At 39.2% G+C, this 23,756-nt stretch overlaps 2 protein-coding genes across 9 annotated transcripts in view; both read left to right on the forward strand.

The window, feature by feature from the left end:
• The window catches only part of LOC110040134 (1-phosphatidylinositol 4,5-bisphosphate phosphodiesterase delta-4-like), a 45,532-nt gene extending 30,199 nt beyond the window's left edge, over positions 1 to 15,333 (forward strand). For 6 of the 7 annotated variants that reach the window (XM_089286444.1, XM_089286447.1, XM_089286449.1 and 3 more), the window contains 10 exons: positions 579 to 653; positions 2,799 to 2,913; positions 3,733 to 3,912; positions 4,886 to 4,993; positions 5,555 to 5,625; positions 5,799 to 5,849; positions 7,687 to 7,771; positions 8,461 to 8,610; positions 12,404 to 12,525; positions 13,180 to 15,333. In XM_089286444.1, coding sequence (XP_089142570.1) covers positions 579 to 653; positions 2,799 to 2,913; positions 3,733 to 3,912; positions 4,886 to 4,993; positions 5,555 to 5,625; positions 5,799 to 5,849; positions 7,687 to 7,771; positions 8,461 to 8,610; positions 12,404 to 12,525; positions 13,180 to 13,215 — 993 coding nt within the window. In that variant the 3' untranslated portion in view covers positions 13,216 to 15,333. The remainder of the gene's footprint in view (positions 1 to 578; positions 654 to 2,798; positions 2,914 to 3,732; positions 3,913 to 4,885; positions 4,994 to 5,554; positions 5,626 to 5,798; positions 5,850 to 7,686; positions 7,772 to 8,460; positions 8,611 to 12,403; positions 12,526 to 13,179) is intronic. The other variant, XM_089286445.1, reaches the window with a different exon arrangement.
• Positions 15,334 to 18,013: 2,680 nt separating this feature from the next.
• LOC110040129 (peroxiredoxin-1-like) overlaps positions 18,014 to 23,756 on the forward strand; it is a 12,498-nt gene continuing 6,755 nt past the window's right edge. Inside the window, exons 1-3 of one of the 2 annotated variants that reach the window (XM_020745319.2) lie at positions 18,014 to 18,234; positions 22,405 to 22,511; positions 22,601 to 22,637. In XM_020745319.2, coding sequence (XP_020600978.1) covers positions 18,092 to 18,234; positions 22,405 to 22,511; positions 22,601 to 22,637 — 287 coding nt within the window. In that variant the 5' untranslated portion in view covers positions 18,014 to 18,091. Of the gene's footprint in view, positions 18,235 to 22,197; positions 22,328 to 22,404; positions 22,512 to 22,600; positions 22,638 to 23,756 lie in introns of those variants that run through there. The other variant, XM_020745320.2, reaches the window with a different exon arrangement.

Raw genomic sequence — 23,756 nt, forward strand, 5'->3', positions numbered from 1 at the left:
TTTACAGACGCTATTCTGCCAGTCTAGTATGTTTAAACGCTTGACAAACAAGGAAACTTGGTATAGCCACACTTTCAGTAATAATCAATAACACTAACGTTGCTATTATAAATTCTAAACGTGAAATCTTTATACGCTAAGTTGTATTCATTAAATAGTTAACAAGATAAATATATTAAATACCTCAACTCTGTTCAAAGTGCATGGCCAGTTCCCTGAAAATACTAGACCTTCTAATACTAACCGTTAACCGATAATGCTTTGCATCTAAAATTAGTTATATATAAAAAAGTAAACTTTCTGCAATATGTGTGTCTCTGGCCATGTCGTACATCAAAAGTAAATGCCACGTATATTTTCATATATTGCGGTATTTGTTTTTCAGCAACTGTTTTCTAATGAGGTTTTTAATTCAAGCTCAAACGATTTTATTCCCTACGTGAAGATCTGTGGAGGAAAAAATTCTTAAATTGTTAAACTTTTGTATAATAAAATACCCTCGGATTTCTTTAAATTTCATAACTGTAGTTAATTTTTTAATAGCTGGTTCATCGTGTTTTATTACATGTGTTTACCAGGAAACCATTCGTAGATCATTTCGTGCAGTTGGCAAAGTGGTGCGAAGCGCTGGTAAATTTAAAGAAGAAACAGATGTAAGTAAACTTTAAAATCTAGAATGATGATAAACGCTAATAACTTCAAGTTAGAGCCGTTTTTTCCAATGACTATCTTAGCGATAGTTTAAACAACCAATGAGAACTCGAGGAATAAACTTGTTGCTGGTGTCAAGGGCAGGAAAACGCGTAACCGGGGCCAAGCGCGGGAAAACATGTTTTCAGTGCTAAGCGTGGGAAAACCTGTATGTAAGCGGTATTAAGAGCGCTTAAATTCACGTGATGCAAATAGAACCACAGTGCGCCGGTTTTTGCAAGCACTGAGTTAATGAATGGACAGATTAAGACAGTTTACAATGCGTTACACGAGCGTTTTCAGCCAGGCATGGTGCCACAACACACTCAACCCTTTGATTTGAAATGTCATTGGAAAAACGCTCTATATAAACGTGACTTAACTATCAGCAACATAATGAATTATAAAATTATAGTTAAAGATAATAACAGAGAGCCACTAAACTTCCGTGAGTAAAACTTGTTAACTTATTAAAGATAGTGGAATAATCAAGGCTTGATGGTTAACCGGACTTCAAGTTAGCAAACGTACATGGGAAAGTAGCTAATTGATCATTCTTTATTTTTTGGTATATATCTCACAATGACTAAGACTGTGAACAGATATATGCCTTACCAAGCAAAACGAAAACGTTTCCACTAAAGATTTAAAGCCTTAAGTATTAAAACGTAATTTATCAGAAAATTAGTCTGAGATTTCAGTCGTCAGTAGCGGAGGAGTGAATCACATTTCAGGCTGAATAAAACTAAAAAGTCAATGTTTACCCTCTAATGTAAAAATGTTATGATAAGCTTTAGTCGTCAATTGCAGTATTTCTTTGATACAACTGACCTACTTTTTAACTTAAAATGTACGTTTTGGGGAACTTAACTCTGAATCTAACTCGCAATTTTCTGTACCAGCTTTCAATTTCTGAATCTTCTGACGAAGATAGTCCCCTCTCTATCTATTTCCGTGCCTGCCAGCATGCTAAAGAAGTCAGCTTCCAAGTGGAGTCATTTGTAGTTTTCAGGTTTCTACCGTCGAGTGAAGAGACGGAGTCACTATGAGAACTCCCTCTCAATTTAGTTATTTTGTTACCAGTGCGTCACAGTGGGGTTGTTCGAGTGGTGCCTGTCTTGGAATGCTCGCGTTTCCCGATCCTTAATTCAACTGTAATTTTCTGATAATGCCAGAAAGTTTGAATCAAAGAATGATTTGAACACTTCACTGGAAATTGTTCCGCATCTGTTGTAAAGCTGCCGGATCAGCAAAAATACCCGAGATGATAAAAACTGAAGAGCAAACCAATGGTCATGTCCCGGGGGCACTCCCATTTAAAAAGGACGGGGGGTGCTGTTCCTACCTCTTAGGGGTTAGAAAAGCGTTTTTGGTACTTCTTAGGGTGTTCAGCCTCAAAAGATTCACAGCGGGAGCTTTTTCGGTAGCTTTTAGGGTATTGAGCCCAAAAAGCTCTGGTACCTCTTAGGGGTGAAGAAAAAAATTTCAAGCCACGCCCACCAAACAGGATCTTGGTACCTGCTAGGAGTTCTTTTCAAAATTCCGACGAGCAACTCCGTCCTTTTTATATGGAAATCCCCCCGGGGATCATGTTAAAGGAAAGACACACAAAGATAAGATTAGGAAAAAATAAAAGCAAAATATGTTTTCCACAATCGATGCACAGAAAAGCCTGCGCTGAAGTTCTCTGACACTTAGAGAGCTTTGCACAGAATGAAAGCTGTGATAAAACTTCGTCTCTTAGCAAAAAAAGAAAACAAAAAAAAACAAAAAAAAAACCACACAGCACCAAAAAATAAACCGTATTGTTCGTCTGCCAAGAAATCAATTCATTTGAAGAGAAAAAACTATTCGTGTGATGCATCGCACTTGCACCCGAACAAATGTATGATCAGTCTAAAATATTTCCGTACCTACCGGCCTGTCCGGTACCCGTACATTTCCGTTCCATTTCTGCCCTGTTTTTGTCCTGTTTCTGTCCTGTTTCTGTCCTGTTTCTGGCGTGCAACTCTAGTCCTTTGTTAGCTTTTGCTGGCATTTTATAGGGGCACAGGTTGCACAAAACATAACCTGGTGTGGTAACTTTAATCTTTGTGCAAACTTGACAGGAGGAAAAAGGTACAAAGAAAAAGACGAAGCAAAAGCTGGCCAAAGAGCTCTCTCGCTGTGTGAACTACGTCTCCAGTGTTGGGTTCAAAGGCTTTGAACACGCAAAACAAAACTGTAAGTGACTGATTTTTTATTCTTAGAATGCTATAAGCGGTTTTCAGATGTAACTCAAAAAATATACTAGTCACAGCCATTAACTAAGTATTGGACAACTTTGATTAAAACTGAACCAGCCAGAAGTCGCAAGACTCGTGACTCGTGGAAAGCGCGGGAAAATATCTGACCCTTGGCAGTTAAGGCTCGATTTCCGCCGCTCTCTCGGGTCCGCTTGCCTCCCCCAGATGAGGGGGATAAACGCGGGCTCATTAACAGCGGCTGGTAATCGAGCCTACTGCTAGTTAAGGGTGGAAAAACATGGAAGTGATGACAAGCCCAGGAAAACAATCTGTTGGTGGTCGGCGAAGGAAAGTCACTTTGTTTGCGAAAAGTACCGAAATTTTCGCGTGTGCTGTCAGACATTTTCTTACTAAGCTTAACGAGAGCGAATTTAAGCCTGGTAAAATTTTAATGGTACGTAGTCGACATGGGTTTTCCGGCCGATTATTTTAAGGGAGGGGGAAATTTCAAACTTGTTATATTCTTTTCTCGGAGCTCAGTCACAGTATTTTGAGTTGTTTGACCACGTAAAAAATTACCTTTAAATCGAGGGAAACCTAAAAATAGTAGTTTACTAAGATAGAAAAACACCAAAGAGATAATAATAAACCATAAAGGAATAAGGATGGTGATGGAGATAATAAAACACGGATTACAAACGACGAAATTGAAAAATTTAGGCTAAGCTTTTCAAGATGTGCAAACCGTGACGTAGCTCTTTTAAGTTGAACTCAGACTGAGGTATCTAGAACTCCCTCTCCGTTTGATTTCGAACAGACAAATTTCATGAGATGTCGTCCTTTGTGGAATCCAAAATGATGAACTTGGCGAACACACAAGGAGCAGAGTATGTAGAATACAACAAAAGACAGCTGAGCCGAATCTACCCGGCCGGCGGGAGAGTGGACTCCAGTAACTACAATCCTCAACAGGCGTGGAATGCAGGATGTCAGATAGGTACAAATACAGTACCCCTTCTCCCAGGGGCTTCTCCCCTACCCTTGGGGACTACCCTCTACTCTAGGGCAAACCTCTAGCTAGGGGTCACTCCCACATAATTAAGGGGTTTTAATCTTCTGGGCCCAGTTTCTCGAAGTTCCCGAAATACCGTAGCAAAATCTCAAACCTTATGACTTCAGAGCTGTTTTATGGACATATTCTCAATAGGAACAGTACAACAGTACAAGAAGTTTCAGGCGTATACACTTCTTTATCTTTAGAAACCGATTAACTAAGAATGGCTTCGCGGGTCTGAAACATTTCCGGGGCTTTCGAGAAACAGGCCCCAGGGTCGGGTTGTTCGAAAGCTGGTTGACGCTAGCCCAGGATTAAAATTTAACCGAAGTATCAATTTTTCTTGTATAAAAAATGTTTTTGTGTAGTTTGAGATTATATAAACTCAAAACGGAAGGAAAAACAGTATACTATAAACAGTAAAACCTCACCGAAAAGTTACAAAACTGAAGTCAAATTCTCCGCGCTAATCCTGGGTTAGCTCTAATCGGGCTTTGAACAACCTGGCCCCTCTGCGTTGCGTCTGTTCAACATCTTACCATGCAATAACTATATGAAGTTCCCTCCACTGTTTTTCAATCAGCTATTTCCGAAGACATTACCAGATAACGAGTGAACACTTATGGGCTCTTCTTTTCATTTCTACTTTTGCGTGGCTTTGAGAGGCTCAAAACAGAAAACCTATCAATGGTAGTTACTATTTGTAGTGTCGTACTCGTCGAATCTGAAGAACCAATTAGGAAGTGTCGATTTTCGGTTTAAGATAGCGAGTGGTAAATTATAAAATGTTTATATTTGAAAACATCGCGCCTGCCTCTTTAGATACCAGCTAGATACCCTTTTCTAAACGTATTTCAGCGAACAGAAAGATCTTGTAGCTTTTTATAACAGATATCTTCTGTTTCTCTTGTTCTAGTTGCTCTCAACTACCAAACGGATTCTGAACCCATGCATTTGAACCAAGGAAAGTTCAGAACAAACGGACGAGCGGGGTACATTTTGAAACCAAAGCACCTACGAGACCGTAAGTACAGTATGAAACAGTGTCTTAGCAGAAAAATGTCTCCTCAAAAAGCGGGAAGACACGCAACCAGTGACAAGCGCGGGAAAACTTATACGTGGTGCCAAGCGCGGCAAAACATGTAACTGGTGCCAAGCGCGGGAAACCATGCAACCGGTGCCAAGCACGGGAAAACATGCAACTCGTGCCAAGCGCGGGAAAACATACAACCGGTGCCAAGCGCGGGAAAACATGTAACCAGTGCCAAGCGCGAGAAAATTTACTAACGGGTGTCAAGCGGGTAAAATCACGTAACCGGTGCCAAGCGCGGGAAAACATACAACCGGTGCCAAGCGCGGAGAAACATGTAACGGTTGTCAAGCGCGGGAAATCTCTCTTTACTTGAAAAGGCTACGCTCGGAACTTTCCGTTTGGCGCCGGTCGCTTGCTCATGCTTCGAGTTTTAAATTGCTCAATGCATTATTTGAGCTTGTTGTGATTGGCCGCGTGTAATTACGTTGGTTTAAGTTTAAGTGTACGAAAGTTTGTATAAAAAACCTCTCTCTCTCTTTTTTTTCTTTTTAGCTTCCTTAAAGTTTAACCCTCATACCAAGACGGAAATCCCCGGTGTGGAAAAGGTGTCATTATCTATTAAGGTAAATAATAAAATAAAGCTTTCATTCGAGTTAATGTTCCGTTCTTATCCAACAAGCAATACCGCTAGCCATGATGACCATGAGAAAAGCTATTTACGGATTCCTATTTGTATGGGTTTCCTTTGATGTAAAGGCAATTTTGCATCAATTTATCTTCATTTCTGTTTTGTTAGGTCATTTCTGGTCAGCAACTTCCAAAACCTACACAGAGTGAAAAAGGCGAGGTGTGTATCAATAACTTTTGTAATATAGATAGGACCCTGCACGCATTCTGATTGGTCAAAAACCTATGTTTTATCACAGTATAAAACATAGAAAAAGCATGTTTTATTGTTTTTCGCCGCATTACCTCTATATCATAAGGCACTCGAAAAATGTAGAAAACACGAGCCGCAGGCGAGTGTTTTCTACATTTCCCTCGTGTTCTCAAATACCCGTCGTGTTTTATCACAGTGTAATACACGGCTTAGGCTTCTTTACTTGTTAAAAAGACGGTTTAATGAATAAGTGATACAACAATGGTTATATGATCTCTAGTAGTAGCTCTGCTGTGCTATTGTTACATTTTTGCAATGTCCGCAATGCATTGCAATTAGAAACATAGCGCTGAGGGTTTTCAGTCTAAAACAGATTAGGTATGGATCCTTAATACACAAAAATGGTTTGACACTGGCTTAAAAACTGTCAAACAAACGTTTTGTTCAAAACACTAAAAAGACGTTTCGATCGAAGAACTTCGGTCTTCATCGGTTGTGAATGGAATGTGTAACAATGGATTATATATGCCAGTCAAACCAGTTTTGTGTATTAACATGAATCCTGGCTGCAACTTCAGTATTTTTCGTATGGGTCCTTAATTTGATTGAGGTTTGGACAGGGTTTACAGTGTGAAGACTTAAACTGGGCCATCCAGAAGAAAACTAACCAATCAGCACTTAAACTGAGAATAATGGAATGCTGTCGAATCGTTTTCTTGAACGCCAGTTAGGGTTTGTTTGACACGAATGCGTAAATACTATCGACTCGTCTGTGTTATATACACTCTACAGATTCAGTCCTTGACGGTGAATTTCCATAATTATAAAGATAGCTACCCCTCGTTCTCAAGTAACGTTCTGATTTGGTAACTCTTTCTCAAGTGGCCCGGTTCGAGTAGTCGCACTGTAAGGACTTTTAAGATAACTGTCATGCTCATTAGTTTAAAGTACAGTCGTGTAAAAGCAGTATCGCGACATGAACTCAACTCATCCACGTTGGTATGGCCTGACAGTGAGTCATGATTATTCAATTCAGCTAGTTGTATCTAAGGTTTCGGGTTAGGTTTTCAGCCCTCATAGGCGTACGAGCTGGAGGGGGGGGGAGGGCGAGGGGGACTGCAGTGCTCCCCCCCCCCATCTACGGGAATTATGTGATTTTTCGGGCAAAACGCTAATGATTCGGGCAACGACACTTGAGAGAAAACATTAAAAAATAATGCTGTTTGCGTGATTTCCAAAACTCGTAAATGAAGTTTCTAGTTAGATGCTTTTTTTTTTTTTAGAATTTTTTCTTTTAATAAGTTTTAGATTTGACTCGGATTGAGACTGTCGAAAGAGTATGATTGATTGATTGTGTAAGCTTTGAATATAACTATTTTTGGAATTATAGCAGTTTCTTTAGATGTGGGAATTGTGAACATTTTTGTTTTTCATGCAATTTGAGTGCATCCAGACCTTGCGCTAAGTGGGGGGAGGGGGGAGGGGGGAGGGGTTGTTTTGCTTGCCCTGCCGGCTTTTCTTCCTTCTGTGATTTCTTCTTATTTTACCCAAAATAGGGGAGGGGAGGACCCTATGCTCATAGATCTGTTTAGAACTAGAAAATGTCTTTCTATCCTTCACTATCGGCCATTATAATGTATAACAAGCACAGTTGATACTTCCGCAGTTCATTGTCGCCTTAGAAAATATCCAACACGAAAAAGATTTGAAGATGAATTTGTTCTTCAACAGAGAGAAACAGTCTGTGATAAAGGAGAAGAAAAATATGTGATAAGAACTGACAACTTTAAGTTTTCCTTCGCAGATTATTGATCCTTATGTTAAAGTTGATTTTCATGGTATACCAGCGGATACCTCTTCCTTTAAAACAAAGGTCGTTAAAGACAACGGTGAGCTTTAACTAGTTCCTGTATTACCTTTATACAAAGTTTTGTAACGTGCAGTCTTATTGGATAAGTCTTCGTGAAATGAAACCAGCGCCAAGCGCGGGAAAACGCCAATGCCAAGCGCGGGAACATTTGTAACCAGTGCCAAGCACGGGAAAACATGTAACTAATGCCAAGCACGGGAAAACATGTAACCAGTGCCAAGCGCGGGAAAACATGTAACCGGTGCCAAGCGCGGGAAAACATGTAACCAGTGCCAAGCGCGGGAAAACATGTAACCGGTGCCAAGCGCGGGAAAACATGTAACTAGCGCCAAATGCTGGAAAACATGTAAAACAGCGCTTAGCGCGGTATAACATGTAACCAGTGCCAAGCGCGGGAAAGCATGTAACCAGCGCCAAGTGCGGGATGGCTTGAAACCAGTGCCAAGAGCGGAAAAACATTTAACTTTGCTAAGCACGAAAAATCATACAACTGGTTCCAAGCGCGGGAAAATGGTGAAGAGTAAAACTATGTGATTGATTTCGTCGCTACTAATTCTGAGAAAAGAAAATATAAGCGTTTTTATTAGCGTGTAAGCGCGCGGGGTAGTGAGAATACATGGATATACAGGAAGGTCGAGAGAATATATTGAACACGAAAAAGATGACTCATGCACTGACTAATTTCTTCGCGTTTCATTTATTTTCCAGGTTTTAACCCAGTGTGGGACGAAAAGTTTGTTAAGGTTCTACTTATGCCAGAGCTGGTTATGATAAGATTTGCGGTCTTTGACGAGGATGTTGGAATTGTAGACGATTTTATTGGGCAATTTGCGTTGCCCTACACCAGTTTAAGACCAGGTAACTGTACTTAAGAAGGTGACCGTTTTAAAGGAACTAAATTATTGAGGTGTTCGGAGTTTAAAGATAATTTCCAGTCCGTACTGCGCAGTCTCAGCTCCCTAATGTCTATAAACATTGTAAATCTCGATGGAATGCGAATTGATGTTATTCGTTACGAACCACATAACCTTATCTTTGAGTCCTTTCAAATTTTTTTTCCAACAGCTTCATTGATTTTTGAGTTATGTTTTTGTCCAAAAAAATACCTCTTAGTCGGCGCGTCGGGTATGTTATGGACGGGTCAATGGGTGAGTGAGTGAGTGAGTGAGTGAGTGCGTGAGTGAGTGAGTGAGTGAGTGAGTGAGTGAGTGAGAGATGTATGTATGTCACACCAATCAGATTGGATCTACTATGAACAGCCAATCAAATTTCTTGTTGTAAAGGTAAATAGTATGTGAGAAACACAAGGTATGTATAAACACAAGGACTTTGGTAATTGAAAAATAAAGAGTGACGTGTATGTTGCCGGTTTGTGATTTTTAGTCCGGTTTGGAGGGGAGTGTGACAGTTACATACGTACATTGGGTTGTTTTAGAGTGCATAATTTTCAGTGTAATGGTGGCTAGTTATGAACGAGATGAGTCTTGAGTTTTGAAGCAGTTCATGAGTTAGTAGTAGGCAAATGGCACGAGATATATTTATTTTTAATTACAAAGGGTAACTTGATACTTTTGTTTTTCACAAGGAGTTAATTCAATTAGAGGTCACGAATCGTCGCTTCTAGTTCTTAGGACATGTTTTAGAGGAGACGAGACTATTAGATTTGAAGCAGTTCTAACGTTTACAATAGTAAGTGCAGATAACGATTGTTTTGTTCTTATTGCATGCAAATATAACGAGATATTTTTATTTTTTAGTTACAATGGGTAATTTGACATTCTTGTTTTTCACAAGGTAGTAAATTCAATTAGAGCTGACGAATCGTCACCGCTTATTCCCACGAGATGTTTGCTATTTTCAGTTACAAATGGTAACTCGACACTTTTGTTTTTCATATGGGAGTAAATTCGATTAGAGCTTACAAGTTATCGGCTATTGTTCCCAGGATATTAAACAAAAAAGAAGCTTTCATTTCTAGTATGTTTTTACGTCTCTGCAGTAGCAGTTTAATAGTCTTATTTGATGACATTCACTTTAGTTCGATATTTTTAAAGGTAAAAAGTATTAAAACTGTTCAAATGTTCTTTGAAGACTGCGTGGCGTCAAGTTAAAGTGCATTTAATTAAATCAAACTTTCAACGTGTCAGAGAGGTTTTTTTCTTTCTTTCTATTTTTGAGTTATTTTTTTTGTAAAAAAAAAAATACCTCTTAGTCGGCGCGTCGGGTATGGTATGTACGGTTCAATGGATGAGTGAGTGAGAGATGTATGTATGTCACACCAATTAGATTGGATCTACTATAAACAGCCAATCAAATTTCTTGTTGTAAAGGTAAATGGTATGTGAGAAGATTTGATCCCGATAGAGTTCAGAACGGCCATATTTATTCTTCTATAAAAGAGGAGGAAGTATTCATATATTGGGTTTACTTCGACATTTTCTGTGGGTTAGGCTGAGGATTTTAGTCAAATGAACGAGATGAACCTTGAGGTTTGAAACAGTTCGTGAGTTAGTAGTATGCAAATGAACGGGATATCTTCATTTTTAGTTACAAAGGTAACGTGATACTTCTGCTTTTCACAAGGAGTAAATTCAATTAGAGGTCACGAATCGTCGCTGCTAGTTCTTAGGACATGTTGTAGAGGGGACGAGACTTCAGATTTGAAACAGTTCTAACGTTTACAATGGTAAGTGCGGGTAACGATTGTTTTGTTCTTGTTACATGCAAATATAACGAGATATTTTTGTTTTTTAGTTACGTGTAATTTGACACTCTTGTTTTTCACAAGGGAGTAAATTCAATTAGAGCGGACGAATTATCACCACTCTTTCCCACGAGATGTTTGCTATCTTTAGTAACAAATGGTAGCTTAACACTTTTGTTTTTTATACGGGAGTAAATTCAATTAGAGCTGACAAGTTATCGGCTATTGTTCCCAGGATATTAAACAAAAAAAGCTTTCATTTCTGGACAGTTTTTACGTCTCTGCAGTAGCAGTTTAATAGTTTTATTTGATGACATTCATTTCAGTCCGATATTTTTAAAGGTAAAAAGTATGAAAACTGTTCAAATGTTCTTTGAAGACTGCGCGGCACCAAGTTAAAGTGCAATTTAATTAAATCAGACTTTCAACGTGTTAGAGAGGTTTTTTTCTCTTTCTTTCTATTTTCAGTGAAGTTGTGTTGTGTTGTGTTGTGTTGTGTAAAAAGGGTAAACGTACGACTCGTATAAAATGCGAAAAAGTCTCTAAATTAACTTGAGTATTTTTGAGCAAAAATTCCTCTTGGAGGATGGAAGGGTTATGTGATCGTTGAGTTAGGGAGTTATGCATGTGCGCGTGTCACACCAATCACAATTCGGGTTGTATCAAAGAACGAATCAAATTGCCTGTTAGAAAATAAGATGGTATCTACATTAATCTGGAGACATGTCAGATTACTTTAGTTCGTTCAGTCAAACATTTTATGGCTTACTATTTAGCTATCTTACCATCACCGATGTAACATCGCATGTACATCATAAATTCCCAGTTTGTTTCTTGCTGTACATCACAACCAAAAAAACTTGTCAAGTTAACCAAATCGTTACTGTAAACAGCTCCATGAATGCTCCTATCTCCGACACTTCACACAAAAAAAATAACTCTTGCACGCCTTGCGTGCCTATGTTTACAGCTGCGAAGTTGTTTCATCAAGTGATATGAGAAAGACCGAGGCATAAAGCTTCGACCGCTTCGCATCCATAATGGCAGTTGTTTTGAAACTTTTAATTTACCTCATGTATGTAGTTGCGAAATGTTTACATTTTGTGATGTCTTACATGAGACAAAACAAAAAAAACCGCAAGCAAATTCTCGAGAGTGCGCAATACGGACTTGGAATCATTTTAAAGCTAAGATATCATTTTTAAGCTAAGACATCATCGACTGACAAACACTATTCACTTGACTCTGAAGATGACTTCCGCTCAGGATGTCGAAATGTCAGTCACCAACAACAGTTCTTTTCAGAACTACACTCACCCTGACGATCACACTATACGAACTACTGATACTCCTGGATTCAAACCATTTACTGTGTTAAGATAATATTTATCAAATAATTTCTGCATTCAAAAATATACATGGGTACCGTTGGATTGTTTGACAAAACGTACAAAAATTACTTCACCAACTGAGTAGCATCCAATCAAGTATGACTAATAAGAATTCAATATGAATGCAAGTCAATTCAGACAGAAACTAAAAAATTACCTGAAATTGCCTCACATTTACGTTGGTTTATTTAATCTGCCATTTTTCACCAATCATGGTTACAATTACGTATGAGTAGAAATTATTTTGCAGCAAAACACATTAAGACGGTTTTACGCATGAGAAGCCCATTATTTGTAGGCAGTTATTTCCAGGTCATGTGGTTTGCTCGCGGCCAATGAAAAGGAAGAAAAAAAAATGCATCGAATGGTAAGAAAAAATAACTGTAAAAGGGCTATTGGTAAGGACAACATGTTGACTCAAAACGGATCATCCACAAAGCGTCGACGGGAATCGCATCACGCTGCAGATGAAAAAAAAAAAAAAAAGAGTGGGGGGGGGGGGGTGGGGGACAGTGTTTAATCACATCTCATTGCGGTGAAATGCATTGCTTTGTAGGATACAGACATATCCATTTGCTGAATAACAAAGGAGAAGCGCTAGGGTACGCAAGCCTCTTCGTTCATATCGAGATCAACAGCGCAAGCAAACCCCCCAAGAATGAACGGTCTTCGTTTGAGGTAAGAGCCTGGTGTTAATCCTGTCCTTGATGTACTGCTAAATTCTCAAAGAAACATTAGAGGAAATGATAGGCAAAACGTTAGGAGAATTTGAAGATCGATCGTTGTTTTTGAAATGTTTCTGTTCTATTTTCTTATCGATCCCTTGTTATTCTTCATTGACTCAAAGGCTTATGTATGGAAGCATAACAGGAAAGCTGTTAAACGACCCAAAAGAAGACTTCTTCTGTAAGATTACTAACCAAGATTTTCTTCTAACAACCAAACAAAACGTCTCGGAACAACTTCACCCTTTCTAAACTGCATGTCTTTATCCTTGGTTGGTGCTGATTGATACAAGTGTAAAGTCGGCGTAAACACGTAGGCATGTGCAGAATGGATAGTTGCCTTATTTTCAGTTCCATACCTACTCGATACAGTAAAACAAGATGGCGGACTTGTACGTTCACGTTCATGCTTATGCTTACAACAGCGTATATAAGCGCAGCTGCGCAAGCACAAGATGAACAAAAATGTTTGTTTTGCTTGTGCTATACTTGTGTTGTGGGCGTCCTCTCTACCGTATGCTCGTGCCAGTTATGCAAATTGAATTAAACAGAAGAAATGAAGAGCGTCGATTACCTTTGTTACTGATGATCATGTCTTCTTTCGCAGGAGGCGGCTTCGCCGAGGATTTCAACATCCTCCTAGATGATGGTCAAGTTTCTCGTTTCCATAAGGTCCAGAGGTTTCTTTTGCTACAGGTGTTTAAATTCGGGGCTTTTAAGTGATTGTTGAATCGCTATGGTAATAATTAAGTTCACAGCTACAGTTCACCTGCAGTAAACAGGCGTCTTTTGTCTGAGCGATCAATTCTTCCTACTGCCACGTCGAGAAATGCCCGAGATACGCTCCCAAAAATTTCATTCCGATGACGTAGCTCCGTAATGTGCTCTGGGTGAGGAGGGTGGGGGAGGGAGTTGCCATGTTAAGTGACAGCGGTGGGACAACTACCATCGTACGTTAGAATTTCCCAGTTCCTATAGATGATTGGATTGTAACCTCTTAGATTCGGCTTAGGGGTGAAATGAATTCGCGCCACTGCCACAAAACACGATTCTGGTGCCTTTAAGAACTTCTCACAATCATTTCCGCCACTTTATGTGGGAATTCCCCCCACCCCCTCTCTCTCAAAACCCCCGCTGGGATGTACTGTTTCAGAATGTTATTGTTTTTGTCTTTTAGGGTCTCAAACTGCCTTTCTTGGTAATAAGCAAGAGATGGGGTAGCAAGACCCCCTGTGCTCAAAAGATAAGATAGCTTTTGCAAGGGGTTATCCTTGTGCTCGACGCTTTCTGGGTTTGTCACGTTTGTGGGTGGGAAAATATTGTGTGACGAGTTTCGTTGAAGAATTGCGTGACTAGTCCAAGGCCTAAGTTGTTTAATAGTTTGTTTCTGTCTTGTTTATACTTGATTAAGGTTAATTGAAGGTTGCTTTATATAAAGCAGTCTCAACAATAATTCTCTTGAAAAGAAAACATTAAAAATGATGATTGAGGAAAACCGGTTCTATCATTGAGTAAAAAATTATACTATTTATTTACTGTCTTATATTCAGGATTAACCTAGTTAAATGGAACGTTAGTTACCTAAAATAATTAATTGACGAAATTGTATTTCTACGACCCGCTCTTGGTGGTAAATATTATCTTTTTTGGGCGGGGTGTTAGATGTGTGAAATTTATGGAAAAAAACAAAACAAAACAAAACAAAAAAACAGACAAGAAGAAGAATTATTTCGTTGCGGGTAAAGGAAGTTTCAGGCCGCAGTTTTGTTATAAGGGCAAATTGAGACCCACAATGAAATGAAGTGTAAATGCAATTTTTGACTTTAACAATCAAAGATATATATACCATTGGTTCTTTGCGGGCTTTGACAATTGGAGAACTTTTTTAACAACTTACAAGAAAACAGTTAAAAGGTTTGAGAACTTTTGTAACGTACTGTAGCCAGTCATATATATAAAAAAGTATTTTTTCTGAAGCCAATCAGATGAGATCTTAAGCGAAACCAGGAGCCCATCATGGGCTCCTGGCGAAACCCAGAAATCCTTTGCGTGAGGTGTGCTGGAGAGTTTTCACGCGCTTTCCAGAAGTTACAAGTTTTCCCGCGCTTGCCGCCAGTTACACGTTTTCCCGCGCAAAGTTACCATTACTTAGAAGGTTTTACTCGCGGTTGCCAATGGTTACAGGTTTTTCCTTGAGCTCTGATTGGTTTATGCACCTATTGTTGCTAAAGTGTTTGGCTTTGAGATTACAATGTTAAGTCAGAGCCCCTTCAAACAAATTTTGGTAGAATTCTTCGCATGAACAGATATAATTAAGACTAAGCATTTAAAAAGTAATATAATTACGAGTGTTAAAATTAACGCGTACATGTATTTAGAATTGGAGGTATTTCTGAATTAAATGCATGCTTTTAAACTGCTATCATAATAGAAGTCCATGAATTTTTTTATCGTAATTCTAGAAAGATCGTTTGCTTTATCTGTGAATATACAACACCCCAAACTACAAAAGGCTGCTTTTTTAAAAATAATATTTGCTATGCTTGCCTGTTAACGTATGACAGCGCAAAATTCAAGATGTAGATTCATGCATTGATTGTTATGTTCCCGCAATCACGCATAGTTTGTTTATCGGGCTATCCCATTCCCCTGAGTAACAGAGCTATGCCTACCCAGCCACCCACTACAAGTTTTATGGGAATAATCTGCGCGCTGGAGAATTTGAATTTAATAAGTTAAAATAAAATTTTTCTCAATCGCTGAGGCTCTTTGTCTTTTTCATCTCGGATAGAGTAGTTTCTTGCCATTCACTGTCATACTCTGTCTACGTGACGGGAAAAGTACCAAACATGATCCTGATAAAGATAAAACGACAACTCCATTGTCCAACGTTGTTCTTAGGGATTTCCAGGGGGAAAAGGCCTGGCAACGAGGTTGCTCGTTTGTCATTAAAATTCCGCACAATTGCATTGCGCATCCCTACTGCGCACTGCGTCATTAGCGCGCATATACACAACATCAAGAGATTTCCTTCGAGCTAGCTCGACAGCGAAATACATGGTCGTTTTCTCTTAAACGAGCATGGTAACCTATTTTTTTTTGTTATGTAATTTTGGTGTACGAGTTGTCGTCAGTAAGTTTAAAAATTAAAAAACAATTGTTCGAAAGGAAAAAAAAAAAAAAGCTAAAAGCTAACACAAAACTTTTACTCAAAGGAGGAAATTGTGGCCTTGAAAACAACGAATCGAGGAACGTTTTCAGTCGATTTCGTTTAAAATTGTGTGATTGTTCCATAAATTTTATATTTCATTGTTCCATATGCTCAAGACTCACTACCTTTCAAGGCTTTTCCCAAGTATTTCTTTAAAAAAGCTTTACTTCCAACTACTGCAAAACGTGGCGTGACCCGATGAAATAACGCAGATGATACTATAGTACAAGCATGCTGGCCTATCTTTTTTATTGTATATTTTACGAAACAGTGCTAGGTAGGGAACATTCAGTGAAAGTTTAAAAAAAATCGTTCGACAACTTTTATTTCTGAGGATTCACTTTGAGGGTTACGTCGTGGCCAAGTGGTCCATAGTAGACTGCTGGCAGTCTGTTTTTCTCTCAAAATTCAGGAGGGGTTACGAGGCGAGACGTTTTGGCTAAAGGGGAATGGGACGAGACGTGGGTGCCATACCGCCTTTGTTCCGCCTTCCCCACTCGGCCACCGCCATACTGCCCTTTTTGTTCGCGATGACTAAACATTCGTCCTAGTGACCCTTAGAGAAAAAACCGGCTGCCAGCAGACTAGGTCCATATCGTCGCAGCTTATCCCGGTTTTTGTAGCACTCAAGGAGTCTTTCTACTCTTCCATGGATGGGATGTATGCTAATCCATCCGTCACAGGGTTCCCCCCCACCCCCACTATAAAATTCGCCAACTGCCCATTTATACACCTGGGTGGAGAGAAACAATGTGAGAGTTAAGTGTCTTTCCCAAGAACACAATACAAATTACCCCGACCAGGGCTCGAACCCGGACCACGCCAGAAAAGGAAGAGCTATTTTTGCAAAATTAACGGAGGTGATAATTCATGTAACATTGGATAGTTGAGCATGTTGAAAATTTTTTTTCACCGTAACTTCGAATTCTTGGCCGTGACATTCAGTCACGTTTTGTGAATCGGTTCCCACAGTCTTCCTTTTATACCAGCTGATTAAAAAAAATTATATCTGTCATATAGACTACGAGTAGTCCCTCTTTCGCTTAGTACGTCGTGCGTGACGCGAAAGAAATTCGCGAGAAAAAAATGGCCGCGCGAAATCCTGGGGGCTAGGAGCGCGCGAAAGGAGGGACTACCGCCTAAGCCCAAGAGTTTGCCCTTCCACTTCCGAGTGATTTTTCGGTGTAGGATTTCTCATCTTGACGTCCTCTTATTATCGCCTGTTATCAATAGCCCCGGGAGATCTGAATAAAATTGCTCTACTCTACTCTTCAAGTAGCCAGGCAAAAACATATGCCGTGAGAAGTATATCTTCGTTCAGTGTTCGTTCAGCGAAACTGCCAAAGAAGTTTTAAAAAGAAGACGGCGAAAGAGGCCTCTTGTAACGATTTTCGCTGCATCTAAAAGTTATTGCGAAAATTTCAACAGAGTTTCAACCGACAATTTACATTATACATTATACATTATACATAGGAGATCATCCAACTGCGGTGAAATGTTTGCCGATAGCAGCGGAAAATTTCAGGCGAATGTTCGGCGTCAAGTGAGAGTCCGGTTCATTCTTTCAAATGGACGGCAGAAAGGCCAAGCTCAGTGAGTTTATATTCGCCGGCTTAGACGATGCTGTTGAGCGGCGAAATCACTAACACGCTCGCAGTCGCGTTGGAGGCAGAAAGCTTTGCCAAACAAAACACTGGATAAATTTAAATCTTTCCAAAGCCTGTTGGTAGATTCGTAAGAACATCACGGCTTGCGAAGCGCGATTCCAACGCTTCGATTTGCTCTGGTACCGCTTCGATTTGCTCCGGTTCCAAAACATTCCTGGAAGACGTCACAGGTATCTCGAATGTTGACAACACGTTGTCAACGCTCTTAACATAACCCAATCATATTTTTGCGTTGTGAGAGCAACGCATAATTCAAACTTTTGGGCTTAGGCGGTAGTCCCTCCTTTCGCGCGCTCCTCGCCTCCAGGATTTCGCGCGGCCATTTTTTTTCTCGCGGTTTTCTTTCGCGTCGCGCACGACGGACTAAGCGAAAGAGGGACTACTCGTAGTCTATTTGTTATAAAATTTACGAAATATTTGCAGACAAAAACAACAATATTTGTAGATAAAAACAAGTCCGTTACTACACCACCCCCAGTCTATAATTCCGGTGTGGCGAAGTCCAGCAGTCCATTCCAAACATTTAGACACACGCTGACCTAATGCGGGCTCAGTATTTCGAATAAATCCCAGACAATCCCAAATTGAGCGGCTGATTTCACAACGTTTCTTGTTTGTTGTTGTTACTTGTGCTCTTCCAGATGTCTGCTGCAGGATTCTCGCTCATAACACGAAGGATCGCTCCTAAAATTTTCCCTACCTTCTGCCGCCAAATCAATCCACATCAAGCTCGTAACTTGGCACCTCTATCCGAGGTCTCTCGCAGAACATTTTCCTTGTCAAGGTAAGTGACTCGTCAATGACGGCAGTTTTCTCTATGAAAATGAGAGGTCGAGATCGGGTACAGTTCTGATAGTAAGGCAATAATATTGTATTTACTTGCTAAGTGCATTATCTGCAAATTCAGGTTTCTCTTCTTCAAACAATCAGATAACGGAAACAATAGGCGTACCTCTAGGATAGCTTTTCTATTAAGTGGCATATTTACTCGTATTGAAGTTTGTTTTGTTCACATAAATAACTGTTAGTGATATGACTCTGCTAAAATTGCTGTTTTTCACGTCTAGCCACCAAACAAATCGACCATGACTCATTTCCTTCAGAAGACGCCACTCAGGCAACAGTGCTTATAAATATTATTTGCACGTTTTTAATTATCGTAACTTCCTCTGAATAAAACACGAGAACAGGACTTTTCGCTTTTACTGTTATTAAGCTTAAGCTTAAATGCAGAACAGATACTACAAAATACAAGAAGTGCTACAACAAATAATTTACAGTGCTTAGTAAATTCTCGTTTATTAATTTCACTGAAAGAAAATGGAAATTAGATGTAAATTTGCAATTTTAGAAGTTGATCTCATTGGCTAAATTATATCAGCTCTCATTTTGGTAACATAATTAAGATAACGCCCTTCCGAAATAAAAAGTTAGCATACCCTTGCTTCTGGAATATTTTAGAGCATGGGTGGTCATAGAATGATGGATTATTTTCAATGACAATTATATGCATGGAAGCCATGCATAACATAGCATGCGTAGCGTACCCATTTGCTCTACAAAAGTAGATAAAATGTTAAATGGGTAGAAGTTGACCCTGATTGTCACACAATATATATTGCTTCCAACTTTCCACCAAGCTTCCATCACAGGTGTGATATTGTCAGGACTTCCAAAGACGAACCAAATGTAAAATTATCCAAAGACTTCTGTCAGACGATTTTTAAAGATTTAGAAAATGTTTCAAATATTTCCCAGTCCAATTCCAAAGATATGTCTGTCTAAGTATAACTCCATCCCCATTACTTCTCCCTTGAAAACTGGAGAATCATACCATTATTTAAATGGTTCAAGGTTACTTATTTTTTTTAATCTGTATCAGTTGTGTTAGTTACAGTCTAGTTCTGGCCCGGTCTCTGACACACAGCCTGCTGCATTGCATGAGAGAGAGAGAGAGAGAGAGAGAGAGAGAGAGAGAGAGAGAGAGAGAGGGCTAGTACTTGATTATGTTAGTCAAGACTGTAATGCCCATGAGTAATTGGCTGGATATTACAGTAAATCAAATCTTTCAGCTTATTAGCAGAGCTCACAAGTTAATTTGTTGCCAAAGAGTGAGATTTGCAATGGCTTAGCTGTTGGTTGTGACTCCTCAGGCATCACCCTCCTAGGTAGCCTGCAAATGCAGACGTATTTCCGGCTGTCACTTGGTTCCGCCGAAAAACAACGTCTGCGAACCCGAGCCAGAAAACGATTTCTGTGATGTAGGAATTCTAAGCCAATCACAGTTTAGCTCAAATAACCCCAGAACTACTGCGCAAGTTATTCGCTGCGAGGAGCACTTGAGTTTCATTCTATCATGGAATCTGATTGGCCAAGGAGAAACAAAAGTCATTATGTTACAGAAATGGTTTCCTGGCTCAGGTTTGCAGACGTTGTTTTTTGGCGGAACCAAGTGAGAGCCGGAAATACGTCTGCGTTCGCAGGCTACTTCCTAGGGGGTCTGAGGGCATTCCCCCCCGGAAAATTTTGAAAAACTGAAGTGGCTAAGACGTGCTTTCCTTCATTTTGAGCGAAGAAACGCTGGTTCTGCACAAGAATTCCTACTGTTGGAAAGAATTTGTAGTGAGTACAAAGCAAACAAGGAGAAAATATTTATATCCAAAAAGATAGTAAATTATGTAGGTACTTGACTGAAGCAGCAAGGAACCTTAAATGAGTGAGAAATAACAGTTTCGCGGTGAGAGTGTAAGTTTGAATTCGTTTGCATGAGTCTCGCACTCAATGCATGAGACTTGAGAGCTCTGTATAAGAAATGGGAAATAGTCAAATCTATAGGTGTACCGGTAGTGGTGAGTTCAAACTTTTCAACCCTTACGTATAGATGTGAGACTTGTACCTGTAGTGTGTGAGAGTTGGCAGCTATAAATATAGTAACAATATCACTCAATTTAAATAGCATTTATGATACAACGTTCATTATATGACTTCCCCAACCTCTTATATGCTCATTCTCTAATTACTCTGAGGTTATGTTTGATCAAACTGTAAAGGCTGGCTTCCACTAGTACATAAGCATAAGCATAAGCAGTAAGATGTTGACGATAAGTACCTGTTGTTGGAAATTTCCCAAACAATTACTATGTCTGCATTTGTCGGCTTATGCTTATGCTTATGCTTATGCTTATGCATTAGTTGAAACCAGCCTTAAGGAAGTGCACACAACTAAAGTGCTATAATGCACACCTTCCATGCCTGGGTCTTACATCTTGAAGACACAATTTTCACACAGGTCTGCAGGTGGACAACTTCAATCTTGTGCCAACTCAGGCCTGCCAAACCAATTTCCTATCCATAAATTAGACTAAATTTACAACCTCAGTGCTAACTCATCTTTGAAAATTAAATTTATCACTGAACCTGTTAATGCAGGGGTTTCATTAGGGCTGGACCAGCACCAGGCAAATTAATGTGCTGGTTTGAAAATTTTTTCCTGTTTTGACTATCTAGAGGAAAGTTTACTTAATTATAAAAAAAACTTTAGTTCACAAAATTTTGCCCACCTATGAAAACTTATTGCCCTCCTGCTTAAAATGTAAATGGAACACCTGGTTGGTGCAAGGAATGCAAAGGCCATGAAAAGAAAAGAGAAAAGATGAGGGTATGTTTCTTCGTTGAACACATCCTGGCCTCACTCAGCTGCAGCTGGGCTCTGAGAACTATTTTGCTATTTCTTCAGACATTTTTGGTGTACATGTCTTTGTATATGTTGGGTTCATCTTTGAAAATACTGGCGCTCTTGTGATGAAAATCTCACCTGACTTGAAAAAGTTGGCTGGAATTATTATAATTGATTCTGTCAGTTAGTCATAACTGTGATCGACTGGTTATGTAATTTATGACAGAAATGTTGTCAACAAATTTTAATAAATCTTGGCAACCTTTTGTTATGTATTGACGCAGCTTTCTCTTAACAAATGATTTGGCAGCTCATTTCCTTCCCTAGACTGTAAGTGTGTTATGATACAAATATGTATAAGCGTGAAAACTTTCACTCAAAGGTGTAAAATTGACATGCTCAATGGAGCTATGTCAATATAGTATTGCTTTTGTTTCCTTTTACTTGGCTTGCAAGAAATGGACACTGTTCAGTGGCTTGGTTCTCAGAAAAGACTTGATTTCCAGTTTACTTTTTCAGGGAGTCAAGTTTTCATCCCAAATAATCCCATTCATAATATGAAGGGGCGTAATATTAATGAGCTGATAACTGCATAGTGAGCCACTTAAATGGCTCGGATTGATCTCATTATTTCATAGTGATAAAAATAACAAAAAAGTGAGATGAATTTAAACTTCTCATAGATGCTGAATGCAATATCAATGAAAGGTTCCTGTTGTAATATCCTGTTAGGATTTACCACCTGAGGGCAAAGTGATCAGAGTTTATAAAGATTGGTTGAAAGCTTCCGTCTTTCCGTAGAGCTGAAGAAGAGAAATATAGCCTTGGGTTTTCATTGTAATATTGAACTCCCTGTCACCAGTTTATTTCAGTTACTGTTCCCTGAGGAATTGTATAGAAAATCGAGGCTACTTCAACAAGTTGGGGACTCATAAATCGATTTTTTTCTCTTCTATGTGTCTGTGAAGTAATCGCTTTTTTTTTTAACCTAACAGGAAGTAAGAAATCGTTAAAAAAATCCTTATTTCCTGTTTTGCGCTTTCACGCGTATGGATGCGTCGTAGCTACGTTTTCATGCGCAAGGCCTGGGGGAAACTAAGTTCCAGTTTGCTCGAAATAAATTTTTCACGTGGACACCGGACAGTCGTGCATTTGCGCTCGGTGTAGCTGGAGAAACCTGTGTCATTTCCTTCGTGAGCGGGTAATGTGAACAAAATATCTGGTGAACTAAATCTCTCTTTGTTAGCTTTGTGAGACCTGTTTTCTTTCTGTTTGCAGCACGATCATGAGCAAAGCGTTTATTCAGAAACCAGCACCTCCATTTTCTGGCACTGCTGTGAACAAGTATGGCGAGTTTATGGATCTCAAATTGTCGGACTACAAAGGTATGATGAAATAGAGTATTTTTAGGTTATGTACATGCATTGCAGTGCAATATGGTAGATTATTTTAACTCTATTCTTTTTATTTGCAGGAAAATATCTGGTTCTGTTCTTCTATCCCCTCGATTTGTAAGTAGACATATGTGACACATTATCAGCCATTTGTAGAATTTGGCAAACCAGGGAAGAGAATTTAATTATGTTCTAACGCAAACCGTTTAATTTCTTGTTACTCTGAAAAGTAGCCTTTGTTATGTATTAGTTTCACTAACCTATCTGAAAATTCAAGAAAATAACACTTAATATTCTGGATTTTCTTATAGCGTAATATTTTGACATTCGACATTCAAAATGTTAGAGGCAGTAAGCTTCCTAGTTATTGCCTGCCCCCTTCTTGTAGGAGTGTCAAGAAGATAAGAAATTTTCACTGTACTTGCAACGAAGGAGTGTTCACTACATTTCATGGCCTCGATTTTTATCGATTTAATTCGTTTCCAACGACTCTTTCGCATCAGGGTGAACTTTTTATTATGTAACTTACACTCAGCTTTGCTACATTCAAGTTTGCGTGTGCTTTTTTTTTAATTCTCGGAACATTTGATCGCCATTTCAGTTCGTGTTTATTAAAACGGAAAATCACCTGGACGATAACTTGTATTCTCTAGCTTGTCTTTTCAAAGAGTTGTAAATATTTATGTCGGATATTGAGCGTGGCTCGGTTACCAGTAGACCGACAGAATTCAACGTCAGTTATTCTAGCCTAAAGTACACTTTGTCGACATAAATTCTGGGCCTCAGACAACCGTACTGGTAGGATTTTTATTTTTTGCTACGTTACAATTTTATCATTGGGGAAACTTAGCAGCGACATATATTAATGTCTAACAATTGAGAAAACGCTGTTCGGTTTGCGCTGTTAACTTCCTAATTGTTTCCTTTCACCTTTGTTAGCAGTATATTAATGCCCATTGCAGTTTCGCGTGGGCGAAGTGAAAGTGTAATTTACCTAAATTATTTGTCTCCGAATTTGAGGCTAGAACTTGTAAGTTAATATCGCAATCGTAGGATGTTACGAGACAAACTCTGTCAAAAATTTTTGGGGGGATATGTGCTTGATAAGGGCTTGTGCTTGATGTATTTCTAAAGCGAAAGTTCAACTAATGAACGGAAGTATTTAATTTCTTGATGTTCTATCTTGGCGAGAACGACAAAACTTTGTCTAATTAACCCTTTCAAATCTCGTAAAAG

This window comes from Orbicella faveolata, unplaced genomic scaffold (assembly GCF_042242905.1).
Source record: "Orbicella faveolata isolate gen_17 unplaced genomic scaffold, um_ofav_v1 contig_14, whole genome shotgun sequence".
In the NCBI taxonomy this organism is placed as follows: domain Eukaryota; kingdom Metazoa; phylum Cnidaria; class Anthozoa; order Scleractinia; family Merulinidae; genus Orbicella; species Orbicella faveolata.